Genomic DNA, 17,199 nt, shown 5'->3' on the forward strand with positions numbered 1-17,199 from the left:
TTAGGTACATTTGCATTCTTCACACTTGCATGGAGAGCAAGAGCCGCATTTAGCTGAAGCACAGGTACAATCTTGGCATGTACAACTTGAATCTTTACTGCCATTACAGTTGCAGGCAGTACTCTTTTCAACTGAGCATTTACAATTGTTTTTTTCCTCAGGACATTCACAATTGTCTTTTTTCTCAGAGCATTCACAACTGTTTTTTGGCTTTTCAGAACATCCACAGTTACTATTGTTCTTTTCAGAACATTTGCAATCTATGCATTTACATGATTTTCCTGGGCATTGAGAACATTCACATGTTGAACATTTACAGACATTGCATTGGCAATCTTGGCAGTTGTTACAGTTTGAAGTATTAGTTGAAGACATTGGTATTAGAGGATTTTGTGTTATTTTGTTGATGATATCTTATTCTTTACAATAAAACTAAACTTCAAATATAATTTTTCAAAAACCAAGGTTCTTGCTTCTCTTTTATATCAAATATTTTTCACTCATTGCGTATTATTTGCTGTCATCGATGATCAGTGCGAAGTTTTACAGCGAATCTCTCGCGCCAGCAATATGCCGCACTAGATTCCCAGAGCTAAAACTCCGCAAATTGAAAAAAAAGCACAACAACCTGTCAGTGAAAATTTCTCAAAGAGTAATTTTCATCTACAAAGAATTCCCCTATAGTGTTTGGCATTTGCCTGATTTGAACCCTTACTTTAGTCTTGGAATTATCTAGAAATGGTTTTCTTCAAGTTAAATACGATACGTAATTAAAATTTATTTTACCTGGAATAAATTATACATTTATAATGCTACATTGCATGTGAAATTAACGTAATACTATAATATTCTATTGAATAAAACACTTAAAAGTTTAGTATTATTTACACTCATAAGTACTTCTATCAAATGTGGAACATTAATAAGCATTACCATATATCTGTTTTTAAGTATCCCGAATCATCTAAATATTTAGGTTGGTTTAATCAATACATTCATATAGAATTGAATTAACGCAATAAAATGTCTTCAGATACAGTATAATTAGTTATAAGCTAATAATAAGATGTAGTTTTTCATTCACATATAGTCCTTTAGAATTAGATGAATAATCAATAGGAGCTCTTACAATATGTTTTTTTCATCAGGAACATATTCTTTGTTGATAATTAAATAGATTGTAGTCTGACATGTGAAAAAAAAGGAATTCCATAGCATACCATGATCATTTTTAGTTTTTCAAAACACTCTTTATTATTTAGATATAAAATCAAAATTCCTATTATATAGTGATCTGGCTAGTATTTTACAGATGACTATAACCCTGATTATTCTTATAACTATAACTTACTTATCTTATTCTGTGTAATTCTATATAGATGTCTCATGGGTATCGCTTTATATACAAGCGAGTTTACACGTCGCAATATGTTGACGCGAACGTCTCTGATTTAGTTAGGGCTTGTAAGCTCCTAACCCTTGACACAGTGTACTGACAGTATCACTATGCCACAAATTTCTGTTGTAATACGAGACTGACAGGACAAGGATGGTGTTTCAGAGTTCGGATGGTACTGAGATCAGTAGTTACAGGTTGTATTACACAAGATTATTGTACCTCCCATTGGTCCTTCTCTTTATAGTATATAATAATATATTGATCTATACATGCTCCTTATATACTTCTTTAGAGCTGGACAGTTCCGGGTGCATAGTTACAAGATGCGGTACACTCATTGAAACCTGGGTGTCATTCTTACTAATAGGTGTCCGAGATGAACCAGAAGTGGGTGCAGATTCAGTGGTTACAGTTGATGTTCTACACCAGCTGAATAGTTGTTTCTCAGCTGTGGTCAGCTGATCTGTCCTCTCTCGAGGCTTCTCTTGTACTGATTTCTTGTAAGTATTACGTGAAATGCAACAGCGCTTAGACAGTTTTACAACAAAATCACTGTTGTAAACCAACTTAGAAGTACGATACACTTAATTAGTAACTACCAAAACTTAACTTAACAATCTTATTAACTTAACACCAGTTAATACTTCGAACTTACGAATATAATTGTGCTGGAATATGATTATATCATTTTCTATTAAGTGGTAAAGGACTTTTTATCCGTGACTTATTGTTTAAAATGTGTTTTTCTTATTATATCGAAAAACACTATTTAAGAAATATATTCATTTTATTTATAGTATTTACTATATATTTCTAAAAAAAAGTAATCGTCTTTACATCTTAAACACTGTATAACAGTGTCTAACTCTCTTGAACCCCAGTAAATTGTTGTTCTGTTTAAACTAAATAACTATATAAAAGAACTATAAATTTATATCTTAAGTCTGAAAAGCTGGCCTTAAAATACTTTTCAAAGGTCAACGCCAGCTTTTCCATTTTACTTTAATTGGACTGTTTATAAACTTACTTACAAGGGTAGGAGTGCACAGTTTGAGTAATGTTGGCTAACTAGTAGAGATTATGCATCGAACCGATATTCACAGGTATGCAACTAGCAGTTGCTCAGTGTTGTGTATAATTTCTAGTTAGCAACTTGTAGATGAGTATAATGTTGATCTCGTCTACAATAGTCACAATAACAAGTGCTTTGGTAGCTCAGTCGGAAGAGCGTCAGTCTCATAATCTGAAGGTCGAGAGTTCGAACCTCCCCAGAGCATTTATTTTTTGGAAAAATTAGTTATCATGTGATACATATTCTAAGGATGCGTATCACGTGATTTCAAGGATTAATAATTATGTATAGATTCATCAAGGTCAGACATATATCACGTGACACGAAAAACAAACATAGAACAAGAACTCGAGAATGTGAATATAAAAAGGAACAATCTTACACGAAGAACAAATGAAGAAAGCAACGAACGAAGAAAGCAACGAACGAAGAAAGCAACGAACGGGTTGAGTTTCTAAGTCTAGAGTAAAATATTAATATCTTAATTACCATACACAGTTAGATAAATAGAGCCTTTATACCAAGTATAATATAGTTAGAACTCCGACTTGCTGTAATAGAAGAAGGAGGAGGCATTTACAAGATACATAGATTGGGACCACAAAAATTGTGACATGATGTCTCTTTTGGCATGTGGTAAAATAATATAAGAAGGTATTAAATATTATATCCATTAAGTTTAACTTTTCATTCTTATAAAAAAATGAATGTTTTATAATCTAACTTTAGTAAAAAAAAGAAAAAAAAAGTACAAAATATTATCATAGAGAAAACTATTTAAGGTATGATTGCAAATACATTTACTTTATATCGTCTAACCTTTTATCTGTTGTAATTATCCTCTATTAAGTAATAAAACATTGATTTTTTTTAAAAAAAATACATATATCCACATATATATTTACATGAAAAAAAAGAAATAAAAATTATGAAATATAAAATTTAGATTTTCCAAATCAATCCAATACCTTAAAAAAAAATCATTAAAAGAGTGACCAAACAAAAAAGCTATAGCATGAGCTTAAATCAGGAGAACATTATGAAATATATTCGTAAACTAGTCGTTAATCTTCATTATTCGTTAGCAAAATTCAGAATTATTATGTCTCGTATGAAACAGATAAAAATTGATACTCTTTATCTTGCATCTCTATTATGTCTTGTATAGTAATCACCGTATGATTATCTTTATGTATTTTAACGACGTATTTTTTAAAGTTACTGACTTGCTTAATTGGATTAAAATATTTGAGAATCCTTAATAATGTCAGCATGGTAATTTTATTTTTTGGCAGTCAATTATTTATTACTATTTCAGACTTCATAAGAGCATGTGTGAATTCACTCTGATATATTAGTAGTCAGGCTTGTTAATATTTTTTTTTCACTTCACTTCTTAAAACAAAGTAATTACTATGTGTTACGAAATAGACAAGAAAATACAACGTTGCATGATAGATATCATAAATTATACGTTGCATTATATATATGTGTGTATATACTGTTATGACTACCTGATCAGTAGTAGTGTTGCTACACCAGATTTGTGATTACTTTTTTTAATAACAGACATCACGAACCTGCCATGTGAGTAGTACCTTTTCGGACAAAATCTGACAAAGCATATTCCGATCCGATGTCTTACCAAGCGGTTTTTGTCAAACGGAGTTATATTTTAAATTTTAACTTGAGCTTAGGTAAGAAAGTCCGTGTAAGGAAAAGTTTAACGCACTATATATAAAATAAATAATGGGAAGTTAAAAAAATGCTATAAATATTTCCAAAAAGTGCTTATAGTGGTTATGTCTAGTATGTAATAGGAAAATATAACAGCGGAAATGGCTGTAGTGTAGTATATGTGGCTCTAGGCATTACTCCAGCCCAATGATAACGCTTCTGTATAAGTAGGATAATCAGTATAACCTTCCTCAGACATGACGTAAAACTTGTCTCTTTCATATCTGTTTAAGGGAAGCCCTTTTGCTACCCTTGTTACCAAGTCAGGATTAGAGATGAAATACCTACCATACGCGATTAAAGTTCGTTCATCTTTCACTAATTCTTCCACTATTTCTGGATGTAATGCGAAATTTCCTGCTCTAATTATATTTCCCTTCCATATTGAATATATAAAGTCATTGCTTCCTTCTGAATAGGCCCCTTGTCCTTCGGTTAAGAAAGGATTGGTTACCCTTGGCTCTACCAAATGAATATAAGCCAACCTTTTACCCTTTTGTGCTCTCTCTTCCAATTTACCAATAATATAACAGTACTGTGCCATGATTGTTGGGTTTTCTCCACCAGACATTGTTCCAAATGTACCATATGGTGAAAATCTAATGCCAACATGTTCACTGCCAACTTCTTGCACAAGATCATCTACTATTTCAAGAATAAATCTTGCTCGATTCTCAATAGATCCACCATATTCATCTTTTCTTTTATTTGAAATAGGGTCTATGAATTGGTTTATTAAATATCCATTAGCTGCATGAAGCTCAATTCCATCAGCTCCTGAGGACATACAATTCTTGGCTGCATGAATATAATCCTTTATATATTGTTTGATTTCTACTTTAGTTAGGCCGTGCTGCAAATTTTTACAGTTTTTAGCTTTAGATTCCATCTCTGTATCCATATATATTCCATCACTAGCAGAGTCAAATCTTAACCCATCTCTCTTTAGAACTTCAGGGTAAGCTGCTCTACCTAGTGCCCATAATTGCGGCCATATATAGCTGCCATTTTCATGCACTTTCTTAAAGATACTTTTCCATTCAGTCATCTGTTCAGATGACCAAACGCCAGGTGCATTATCATAGCCACCAGCTTGTGGTGAAATGAATGCTCCTTCTGTAATTATCATGGTTCCGGGACTTTTGGATCTTTGATCATAATATTTCCTGGCCCAAAATCGATTTGGAATATTCCCAGGATAATGAGCTCTCATTCTTGTGAGTGGAGGCATTACTATTCGATTCCTTAGCATACAATCACCCACCCTAATTGGTTTGAAAAGGTTGGTGTCTTCCAGTGGAATAGGTGTAAAATCCTCTACAAAAGCCATTTGTAATAATTATAAGATAAATATACTTTTATTTATTTTTTTGGTACTGTCCGATTTTGTGTTATTTGTTTGAGACTTGAAGTAAAGTGTATTACATATATTACACAAGTTATTTATATATTCCAAGTTATTTATATATGAATATATCCCATATCTTACAAAAATCATATTATCTGCTTTTGTTAAATCCAAATATTGGCAATTTAGGGGAAGGATAGAATGACTTTTTTCTATTGTAAACAAGAAAAATTGATATTCTCCAACGAATATTTGATATTATGAAAAAATAAATTAAGCAAATATAATTGAAAACAAAATAAAAAATAGGGATAATAAATCATGCTAATTTCCCAAATATCTCCAGACCAAACCTGGAATAATTTTGTAAATTTTTCATTCGAAATTTTATTCCCTTTAAAAGTCTGGCTTCGGGAATTTTTTAGAATGCCCAGAATTTTCATTGTATCAACGCATTTCGCTATGTGTACCTACTAAGGAAAATCGAATGATTAAATGTAATTGCTCCACTAGATATTAATTTGAAATTATTTTATTGTTGTTAATGGTTCACTGGACCTAGTTTGGAATTGTTCAAAAACGTTTATAATTTTATAAAATTATAGCAGCAAACTGTTTAAATCCAGTTATTTATAGTTTTAATACTGCCTCTTAGATTGTCATTGTTAAGTGTAAATCAACTATTCACGATATCATATCTAGTTATGGCATCAAAATTTTGTCAGTGTTTATAAATTTTTTTTCTTTTATTTTCTGGTTTCCATCAGTCTATATAGACCCAATCATATAGAAACCGCTTAAATATACTGAGAAACCAGACAATCCAATTGCTACATACGACGCAGCTCTAAATCCATGCAATAAATCTTGGCCATGATAATTATGAGTAACATTAGCAGTCCCAGCCATACCTACATAAATTGAAGTTGCATAATTGATTGCAACATTTACTAGAGAGCCTGCCATACTTTTATAATCAGTAGGTAATGTTTCTGCAGTCATCATGGAAGCGGCTGGGAAGGAAAATACCATACCTATATATATTATAATTTTATTCTTTATGTTTTGAAATTTTGGATATAGAATTTCTTGAATGCAACTAATATGTCAGATATATTACACGGTACAGCCTCTCTTAATCCATTAATTTATACCTCTGGAAAGTCTCAGTCCTTTGTGATAATAATTTTCACTATTCTACTAGACTATTCTTTATCGTTGTAATATGGCCCCTTAATTGGTATTTATATCATTTACATACCTTCTGGACAACACATCAAAGGCTCATGTATATTTTATAATTTTGATTATATATAAAACGGTATTTAAAATTTTGTAAAAATATTTTGTAAACTTTTAATAAGTCGAGTCTAGTAATATCATATAGGTTATCTACTTCTAACTCCCTAGCATATACTTTCTTAGAATTACTAAAGTATTATCTTTTGTGACACAATACCCGAAGGTGTTTTTAAAATAAGAGGTTGAAACTGCTGGAATATGATTATAGAATTTCCTATAGAGTGGTAAAATACTTTATCAGGTGACTTATTGCTAAGAATGTGTATTTCTTTTATGTCGAAAAACACTATTTTAGACAAATATTCATTTTAGTTATATGATTTACTATATATTTCTAGAAAAAAGTAATCGTCTTTACATCTTAAACACTGTATAACAATGTCTAACTGTCTTGAATCCCAGTAGAAACTACCGTATATTGCTCTTCCCACCAATAATTTCGGAAACGACATTACACTTATAATTTTAAAACAACTCTCAAAGGAAAATTTCCGAAGAACTCATCCTTGTTAGCTCAGTTGGTAGAGCGTTCGGCTTTTAAGAAATTTCTTAAGCAAGGATACCGAAATGTCAGGGGTTCGAGCCCCCTATGAGGAGTTCTTTATTTTTTTGAAAATAGTAGTATTCACGTGACATCATGGTGCTAACATTTTTAGTAATTCTCACTATAAATATGTTTATGTTACCCGGGTTTTAGTTAGAACCAGGAATTAATATAAAATTAGATTGTTTTGTTAAACAGAATACTCATTCTGAATATCCATCTTCACAGAACGTTCCTCTTATGTAAGACCTATGTCTCGTCAGACACAAGCTTCCCGGACATAATACATATGTTCTCATCAGAACCGGCGTTCTGGAAGATAACTCTTAACGAGCCGAATTGTAACAGCCGTTCTAATTCGTAGAGTACACCTTCCGCATAGTCTCTGCCAATGATAGTAGTATGGTACCTAAACATTTACCTATCATCCCATTTTTAGGGGTAAGCTTCTAAAAGCTACTCTGTCCTTTCCTAATCGTGAGCCTATCGCCCCACACCTTCGGTTACCTTAGATCTCTTGTGATCTCTGACTCCTCAGATATCTCTATATCTCTTAAGTCTTCCTTTTGTCTCTGAATATATTCTTTCGTGCACCTTTTAGTATAAACTTATTCACAAGTATACTATTTTATTTATATCCTCTCGATCACATGACTTGACCAACTGTCCGTCACATTCCTCGTCTGGATCTACCATATTTTGGTTAACCAAAGGTTGGTTGATAAATATTTCTTAGATTCATCCCATCTTGGTAGCTGAAAATGATACTACTGTCTCTTTTAGTTTGTTATAAAAATGGCTATTAACAAGACAACTCAGCCAACTTGGAAATATAAAACAATAAGTATCGTAGAATGCTGACTTGGAACTAAATGTCGTTCCTCCATCCTATTTAAGCTAGATAATTTAACGATTTAATAATCCTTCAATTCCACATGAGTATCAACAAAATTCAATTGAAAATTTGACGTTTATATTCCGCATTTAATATTAATAGGATATGTTGTATTGATATTTATAAAATTTCCTTTTTCAAATATTATATAATTGTTTTTATGTTCTATTTAGCATTAAAACAAGATTCAAAAAATTCATATTCTAATTGAGTAACCTCAACAAATGTTTTTTCAACTTTCTCAATAGTATAATTATCAACTTCTGCCCTCAGAAAGTTACACCATTCAATGAAATGTTCACCATCATGTAAGTCAATCCATTTTTGATACTTCCAATGAAGATTGTCAGCTTTTGGTAAGAAATGAGCCCATTGAAAATAAATATGTTCAGCAATCCATGCAGAAGTGATTAATTGTGGGTAATCAATTGATTCATCATAGGTTAGCATTTTTATATATTCAATATATTTTTTAACAGAGTCAAGTTCATTATTGTTATAAAATTCAATTTCATTTTCTGTCATTGCAGGTTTTAATAACTGTAAACAGTCATGAAAATAAGTGTTTTCATCATTAGACAAAAAACCTAATTGTCTAGCTAATATTAGTAGCCTTTTAACATCTGGACTTAAAAAGATTGTTCTACACATATTTCTCATCCCAGCTTCAAAGAACTGTAAATCTTGAGCCAAATAGATATATAAAGCCCTATCAGTTAAAGTACCTAGACATAATTGTTTAGTTAATTCGTGCTCAGTAGCTTTTGTAAAGAGTTTAGCATGTTTTGCCAATAACTGTTCTGTTGTTGATTGTGGAGACATATTAATGCTTAATTTTTAACTAATTCTATTTTCCTTAATGAAAAGTAAATGTATATAAATAATATATAAAAATCAAAGTAAAGAAATATCATAAATCAAGTACGACTTATATATAAATAGGTTTGCGATAACTAAAATTCATTATAAAGGCACGCTAATGCCTATCTTTAGTACTGCGCAGTCCTTTGTCCAATTATAGTCAAGTAAAGAATGAAATAAGTTGAATTCGTTCAACAAGAAGCAGGCATCAATAATGGCTACTGAAACTGTGTAAAAGAATTAGTAATGATTCCAGAATAAAGCCTTTAATCGTTGCAAGATATAGTGATAGGTTCCTTCACTGAAATCTTTTAATAAAGAAATGAACCTTTTTCCTTGTACGGACATAAAATATGTAAGCGAAAAAAATATGCATAGAAAAGTAATTTGCGGTGATTAAGTGTAATGCCAATCTCAAGGAAAAACCAAGGTTAGTTCCTAATGAACTTAGACAATGCAGCGTATTATATGTTCTCTTTATTCTATTCATACATTTGCAAACGATTCTATTATATATATTTTGAAATAATTTCCAAAACAAACTAATCCATATACTGCTATTGGAACTTTGCTCGTGACTTAATACTGCTTACAATTCTCATAAGATAGCAGCTTCATCTATGTCAAAATTTAGTTATACAGTGTCTGATGTAAGTCTCTTAATATCCTAGTTTAATAGAAAAAATGATTCAATAATTTTACTCCATAGCATTCTTTTTAAAAATGATATGTAGTCTGACATGACAAATTTTAAGACTAGTATCCCATAGATCTTGTGTGAACTTAATGATTCTACTATTAAAATCTCAATAGACCTTGAAAGGTTGTAAGTATTGTTAGGTCTAATTAGATATTGCCTTACTATTCATAATACTAAATACAAAATAACTTCTAAATACTTGTATTTTTTGAAATCCTCAAAGAAGCTTCAGTCCTTTGAAAATACCTATAAAATTTTGTAGTTAGGTATTCCAATTTACCCCAATAAGCAATAGTTTGCGTAATGTAATTCAGTCTTGAGTAAATATAGCCGAAAACCTAAACATTATTTTACAAATCTTATACAAGACAAAGTAACTATATTTAAAATTGAATATTAATATCTCAATGAGGATTTGTCTTGACGTAATGTTCATAGATCCAGCTGTAAAAACCATTTATTGCAGTTAATTTTTTTAACATGTCAAATTTCGGAAACTTATCTAAAAACGGAAAAGTTGGGTGATTTTTGTTTAGTAATTGGATGAAATGTTTTAAAATTATCAAATACTAACATTAAAAATTTTATCAAAAAAATTTTGGAAGTTAATATAACTATATTTACTTTTGCTAAATATATAAAAAAAGATCGATGGAAAAAAAATTAAGAATTAAAAAAGGTATTAAATTAACTAAATAAATTTATATTAAAAATAATAAATCTATGTGCTAACTATATGCTATATGGTAAAAGAATGTAAAAAAGAATTCATGATGAGCGTTAAAAAACTAAGATCATTAATTATGAAAAATAGAAAGCATTATTTTTAAACGATAATACATGCTGGATCCCAAAACAAACCAGGAACAATATAATTATCTTTGTTTTCAGAGGAGTTATCTTTTCTTGTAGCTTGAGTAGTTGGTTGCATATTGTAATGAAGGAATATTTATTGAATAGTTTATTTTATATTTTTTGATTGAATTATTCTGTAACTTAGGAGAAAATTACAAGATATTTTTGTGTGAATTGTTTGATTTTTTGGCTTTTTATATTATTTTATTTCCAAAACAATACTCTATTTCTAATAAATAATTACTATTCTATTAAAGGTATTTTTGATTTGAAACATTATTGCTTTCAGCATTTTGTCAATACTTCATTCTATTTTGTAATGTAGAGTCGCATTATTTGAACCATGTATTTTTCCTATTCGGGCTATTACACAACATAACCGAAAACCTCAAAAGAATCATATTACCGAGTAAAGAAAAAATACTAATACAATGCAAGAACAAGTTGAATAATGATGTTACGTTAATAAGATTGGAAAATGCATATTATTGAGGCAATTACGAGAATCTTGCAAACTATCCTTGAGGATACTACTTTTTTATGCAAATTACGGCTAATACATTGTCATGAAGTTTCTCAGCTTTGCCGCCCATGCTCTTCTAACTTCTCGTTATTTAAAAAAACAAACAAACCTTTTTTATTAATTAGGGGATAGTTATGATAATATTACATACAGAGTAAAGCTAGGGATGTCTACAACTTTTTTTTTGCACATGACCTCTACTCAAAGATATTACAATTTGCTTACTTTTTAAGACACGAAAATAAATTTTTTATTACGGACTTAAATAGAATAACACTGTTTAACGTAACTCACTCTTACTAATTCTTTAATATACAAAGTTATTTACTCAATAATTTATCTTGAAAAGATGAGTATAATAAAAATAATTAATTAACTCTATTTGACGTTTGAAACTTCAGTTATAGTATCAGAGATTGTCATAATATAGATACTAACTGCCGAACTTTAACGGTTCCTAAAAAGCTTATCCTATATCTAACTAATCCAAATATAGATATATACTTTTATAAAAAAGCATTGTACTTATATGTCGGGGAATGTAAGTACTATAAAAAGACCATTTCTTCATTTTTTATACTCAATAATAATATTTTGTTATAAGAAATTAATAGTCAAGATACGTCCTACCTTTTGAGTGGGAAGAAAAACTGTATATAAGTATAGGAAAATAAAGATATATCTTAAATGTTAAAGGAAGATTGAGTATTTAGATGTTATTCTTTGGATAGTAGATGGGTAGTTCATTTCTGAAAAGATATAAGAATGTTTTTTTGTTCTCTGTATCATGTAAGTATTGTACTGGGTTACTGACACCTTAGTTTTTTAAGTGAATCTTTAGCAATTCAGGTTTTGAATTTTCTGTTCTTCTATTTCTCCTAAACTGTGCTATTAATACCTTATCTATAAATACTAGGTCTCAACTATCCAAATTTTTATGTGAAATTTTCCAAAAGATTTTTGACTTGCTAAGAAAGATACCTAATTGTTTCTGCTAACTCAGAATATTTTTCAAGAAAAGATTAGTTCATTTACGTTATAGCTACCTTTAACATATATTTAGTATGTGTTGACTGCTTTGAACCAAAAGTTTCAAATGGCACTAGTCTAATGTAGAATAAAACATGGAAGACTTTTCAACTCATAGGCAAAACTCTAAAGAATGGTTTACCTAGCTAATCTAAGACTAGCACTTCGAAGACAATATATTTTATCTATTGACAGCATAGATAAATATCAAAGTTTACATATTTATTCCCAAATTTATAATCATAAGACATACAATAACTATTCTAGGATTAATTGAGTTTCTATTCGAAGTATTTCTGCTATCTTGTTTTATTATCGATAAACAATTTTAGAGTAGCAAACGGACATTTCTGACAACAATCTTATACTAAGGCAATGCAACTAATTGTATTCCCAGATAGCTACGTGTGGGTTTTCTTAGGATGCAGAAAGAATATTACGACCTTATCAGTGATTTATGTGTTGCTATAACAGCTATAACTCATCAAATTATAATTGAATAAATGAAAAAGTTTTGCACTTAATGATAATATAGCATACATCAGGAAAAAATAATTAGAATTTTTTCTGATGGTCTTAGTTTAGAATAAATACACCCCACTGGAGAATAAGATTGCCTTACAGAATTAATACAACAGACACAAAAATATATAGTATATATTTAATATCCCTAAGTAAAATTCTTTATAATATTATTTTCGCAGTATAACCATGAGAAATAATACAGGCGAAAAATAACAAAATGGTTTTGTAAGTTTTTAAATATCAACGATAATAGTTCTCATTGATATATCATTACTAAAAAAGAACAGTTACTAACAAGAAAAAGATGCCACAGTAGATATGCGTATTTTTCTTCGTAAAAAGTAGGAAATCACCAACGTTTAGTTTAGAATAAAATACTATTAGAAGTAATAGATATAGGCTAGCAGTTATATTTGCTAATGAAATTTATGTACTAAATTTGTTCAGAATTTTCCTCCTTTGAACCTCATTAACAAATGTTAGAATAAAATTTTCCTATTAATCGGAACAATTTTCATATTTTGAGGATATAAATTTACTGTTACTAAATTCTCCATCATATGAATATGGGAATTTTCAATATATAGTTTTCGCAATTCGGCTAAATTGCATTTCCAACTACAGAAAAACAATACACAGATTTATTTTGATACTAGAATAGTAGTTTGATTACGTATACCACAACAATATAATAGGAAATTAATTTAAAGTGGAAAATTCTTCAAAAACACAGCAACTTAAGAGACACATTCTTACCTCTTTGGAATGTTTTCCTCCTCCCCTTAGTTCAAATGACAGATGGCTTCATTAAACAATACGGAAACTTGATCCACTACCGATCTTTGCAGATGTAATACTTTAACATATTTAATTTATACTATTCTACTAAGCAAATTGTTTCATCGACTTGTTTCATCGACTTGTTTCATCGACTTGTTTCATTTAAACCTAATAAAATAATATAACAGGCTCTAAGAATTATCATATATTACGATCGCAAATTAAGTATGTGTTCTATATCTTGCCTTTAATGTTAGGAACCCCTTGATAAACAAAGACGTTTTTTACAGAAACTCTACTTTACTACTTATTTGTCTCTATAGGTGAATTGGGGAAATTTTTTTTTCTGTTTTATCCATTGGATATGAATAATAAATAGTAGTATCAATCACTTCCCTTCCTAAAATTACCTGAAAAAGTCATTTCAACTTTATTTTATTTATTTATTTATTTTTTTTGGATATATCGTTATCTTTCAAACTTACAATCTACTTGTTATTTCATACGAAAAACATTATAAACTTTTGATTTATTTTACCCGCCAATTTCTAGTATTTTTAATTTTGTTTTCTAAAATTTTTTATTCTTTTTGAACTTACTGACATTAAGTGCTTGAAATTTGTTTTGTAATATTTCTCGAAGTAAAAAAAAAAATTATACACTACTCTGAAGTTCTAAAAAACAAAAAAACATAATTAATATCTCTCCAATTGCCGTACATTTTAGGGTATAAACTTGATAATACAATCTGAATTAGTTTTTACGTCTTTTATGACTTTAAAAGACACTGGCACGTGATGTCCGGGGTTTCCCAGAATGGAAATCAGACAGGAGCGAAAATTGTAAACAGATCGCGAAAAGGTTGTTGAAATTTTAGAACTCAGAAAGCCTCCATTTAGTTGTTGAATGTTTTGAAATTTGATGATGGTTTGTGTCAAATATTACGTTCTTATTGCTATACACCAACATTATATTCTGTTTTAACTCCTCTTAAAGCTTTACTGTTCTACTTTAAACAAGTTTGTAAAAGAGAATTGAGATTCTTTACTGCCCTAGATTTCACAGCTATTGTGAAAATATAATTTATCTGTTGAATGAGACTTTAACGTACTAATTTATTTTTAAAGACAAACTGACAAACACTAGGTATAGAATTCCCAAAAAATAAATAGTAAGCATATCATAATTCCATTCTATCGTTTATTTTTAGTCAATTTGATATTCCAGCAAATATTGCATTCATTTTTTCCCAAATTTATTTCATTTCTCGTGTATATTAACAATCATCAATACTGGAACTTTTTTTTTATCTCTATACCTTTCACGTCTCTTATTTAACGACATTTAACACATAATTATTCATAACATTTGAAACAGCTCTTGTTATATTATAACATTGATACCAACATTTTCATATACATTCCTAGCTATTCCATTTCCCGGTTTTCCCAAGATACCCATCGATTTACTAATTTTCCTTACAAATGATTGACATTAATATCAATGACATATTTTTTAAATCGTATTCTGTAGACCCGATTACAAAGCAATCGATCTATGTTTTTGATTCTACTTATTTACCTTCGCCTGAAGAAGTTGGAGATAAACAAGTATATGATTTGCTGATTAATGAGTTAATGGATAGATTGATTACTAAATTACCCGCATCCCCTTATTCCTTGGTTGTATTCACTTCTGGGTTTTCACAAAAAAAAATTAGTTGGGTATATGCTATTAAGATGTTCAATAAGTTACCAATTGAGGCACGTCATTATTTACAACAAACTTTTATTGTCCATGAATCTTTTTTTATTAGGACTGTTTATCAAGTCCTATCTAATGCAATGAGTATGAAGTTTCTCCGAACCACCAATCAATCTAATAATACTGAATCAATTGAATATAGTAGCGATAATAGTACTTCAAATAATGATCCCGTAATAACACATGTAGCGGATTTAACACAACTATCACATCTTATAGATATAACTAGATTGCGTATATCATTGAACGTTTACCTATATGATTATCAAATTACTGAATATATCGATGTACCAAAATCATATTTTGAAAGACTAACAGTAAATTCTAATAAGCATTATAAACAATTAGTATTTGATAAAATATTTCAAAGATTGAAAAAGGAAGGAATGAATACCGAATTAATTTTTCAGAAACCAGGCTCATATAAGAAAGTTAATATTCTTTTGGATATTATTAATAGAAATAATTATATTGATCTTTCACAATGGGATATTTATTCACTAGCAACAATATTTTTACATTTTCTAAAAAATAAAAGTAAACCATTGGTACCAATAGATTTAATAAAGCTCCCAATCTATGACACTTTTAGTTATACGTACAAGATATTTATTGATATAATCAAGTTTAACAATTATCAAGATTTTTATTTCTCCATATTCCCTCTTTTCCAGAAAATCATTAACAATAAGGCTACGAGCAAATTAGATCCAAGATTATTAGCCAAGGCATTAGCACCTACGCTCTGTAAAGAAAAAATATCGTTAGCAAATTCGGACGTATTAGCCATTGGAGCAAGATTTATTAGAAATTTGTTAAACCATTATGATGAAGTTAAACTAGCATATGATACAAATAAAATTCCAGACGATACCCCACCAAGGAGATCTATTTCAGAAGTGGTTCAATCTCCAACTCGAAAATCAAGTTATACCAATCTTAATGTTGTTAATAGTTCAAGTAACAATATTACCACAAACGGTAAATTAACGTTAAGAACAGTTTCTCAACCTCCATTATTACCCAAACCTCGTAAGAATATTAGCCCCATTAGAATTGATTTAAGAAGTCGTAGCCCAAGTCCAAATCGTGCTTCTAGTAATGGTAGTAAATCCCATGAGATTCATTCGATACGTAATAGTAGTAACGGCAGTGTGGGTGAAAGTTCAATACAAGCTACACTAACATCAACACCAATACAATCACAAAATCAAAACTCTAATCAAAACCAAGACCAATCAAAAAAAGATATCCCGGGGAGCACTTCAAATGAAAAAAGAAATAACTCACCTACTAGACCTCCTCCTCGTAAAATCTCTAATGAACATGCTATGCCTGCGGTACCAGTTTTAAAACCAAAATCATCAGCCTCATCATTAATGCCAAGCTCCAAGAGTATTTCTAGTGGCAGCACATTAGGCTCTAATAGCACAACAAATAGTTCCGTATCAGGCTCAAGTACCACTGCAATTTCAAAACCTAAAACTGCAAATATCTATGATACATATGTTAACGATGATTCCATGATTCTAGGAGATGATCGGGATGTAGAAGAATTAGTCATCAATAGCCAAAAATTATCTTTAATTGTAGACAAGAATCAAGAAAAGATTATATTATTTGATAAAGAGTTACAGAAAAAGAAGAAAAAAGAAGGGTCCAACAAGAGTGAGATCCAAAACAAATTCTCAACTGATGGCTATTCAGGAATTAAAACCGGTAACAGGGTGAGCAAACTGGCGGCATTATATGAAGAGAGATTGATGGGTATCCAAGCTTTGAATGAAATGAAACGAAGTTAACTTATGGTGTAAATTCACATACACACATACGCAGACACAGGCACAGACACAGACACACACACA

The 17,199-nt window shown here is 30.1% G+C and overlaps 4 protein-coding genes and 2 non-coding genes across 6 annotated transcripts; 3 read left to right on the forward strand and 3 right to left on the reverse strand.

Annotated features, from left to right (window-relative positions):
* Window positions 1-2,603: 2,603 nt before the first annotated feature.
* Window positions 2,604-2,675, forward strand: TBLA0Jtrna4M. The gene has a single exon. It is a non-coding gene; the product is annotated as a tRNA-Met (tRNA).
* A 1,660-nt stretch (window positions 2,676-4,335) lies between these two features.
* TBLA0J00530 (alkene reductase) lies at window positions 4,336-5,538 on the reverse strand (the record flags this gene model as incomplete). The annotated part of the gene is made up of 1 exon (XM_004182524.1): window positions 4,336-5,538. One exon carries the CDS (start codon window positions 5,536-5,538, stop codon window positions 4,336-4,338), a length of 1,203 nt encoding a protein of 400 aa, XP_004182572.1.
* A 1,823-nt stretch (window positions 5,539-7,361) lies between these two features.
* Window positions 7,362-7,455, forward strand: TBLA0Jtrna16K. The gene is given in 2 exon segments: window positions 7,362-7,399; window positions 7,419-7,455. It is a non-coding gene; the product is annotated as a tRNA-Lys (tRNA).
* Window positions 7,456-8,462: 1,007 nt separating this feature from the next.
* Window positions 8,463-9,119, reverse strand: TBLA0J00540 (TenA family protein; the record flags this gene model as incomplete). Its single annotated transcript, XM_004182525.1, has 1 exon — window positions 8,463-9,119. One exon carries the CDS (start codon window positions 9,117-9,119, stop codon window positions 8,463-8,465), a length of 657 nt encoding a protein of 218 aa, XP_004182573.1.
* Window positions 9,120-10,684: 1,565 nt separating this feature from the next.
* On the reverse strand, window positions 10,685-10,789 carry TBLA0J00550 (uncharacterized protein; the record flags this gene model as incomplete). The annotated part of the gene is made up of 1 exon (XM_004182526.1): window positions 10,685-10,789. One exon carries the CDS (start codon window positions 10,787-10,789, stop codon window positions 10,685-10,687), a length of 105 nt encoding a protein of 34 aa, XP_004182574.1.
* A 4,265-nt stretch (window positions 10,790-15,054) lies between these two features.
* Window positions 15,055-17,136, forward strand: ECM25 (Ecm25p; the record flags this gene model as incomplete). Its single annotated transcript, XM_004182527.1, has 1 exon — window positions 15,055-17,136. The coding sequence occupies one exon, from the start codon at window positions 15,055-15,057 to the stop codon at window positions 17,134-17,136; it is 2,082 nt and encodes a 693-aa protein (XP_004182575.1).
* Between the last annotated feature and the right edge of the window lie 63 nt (window positions 17,137-17,199).

Source organism: Henningerozyma blattae, chromosome 10 (assembly GCF_000315915.1).
Source record: "Henningerozyma blattae CBS 6284 chromosome 10, complete genome".
Lineage (NCBI taxonomy): Eukaryota > Fungi > Ascomycota > Saccharomycetes > Saccharomycetales > Saccharomycetaceae > Henningerozyma > Henningerozyma blattae.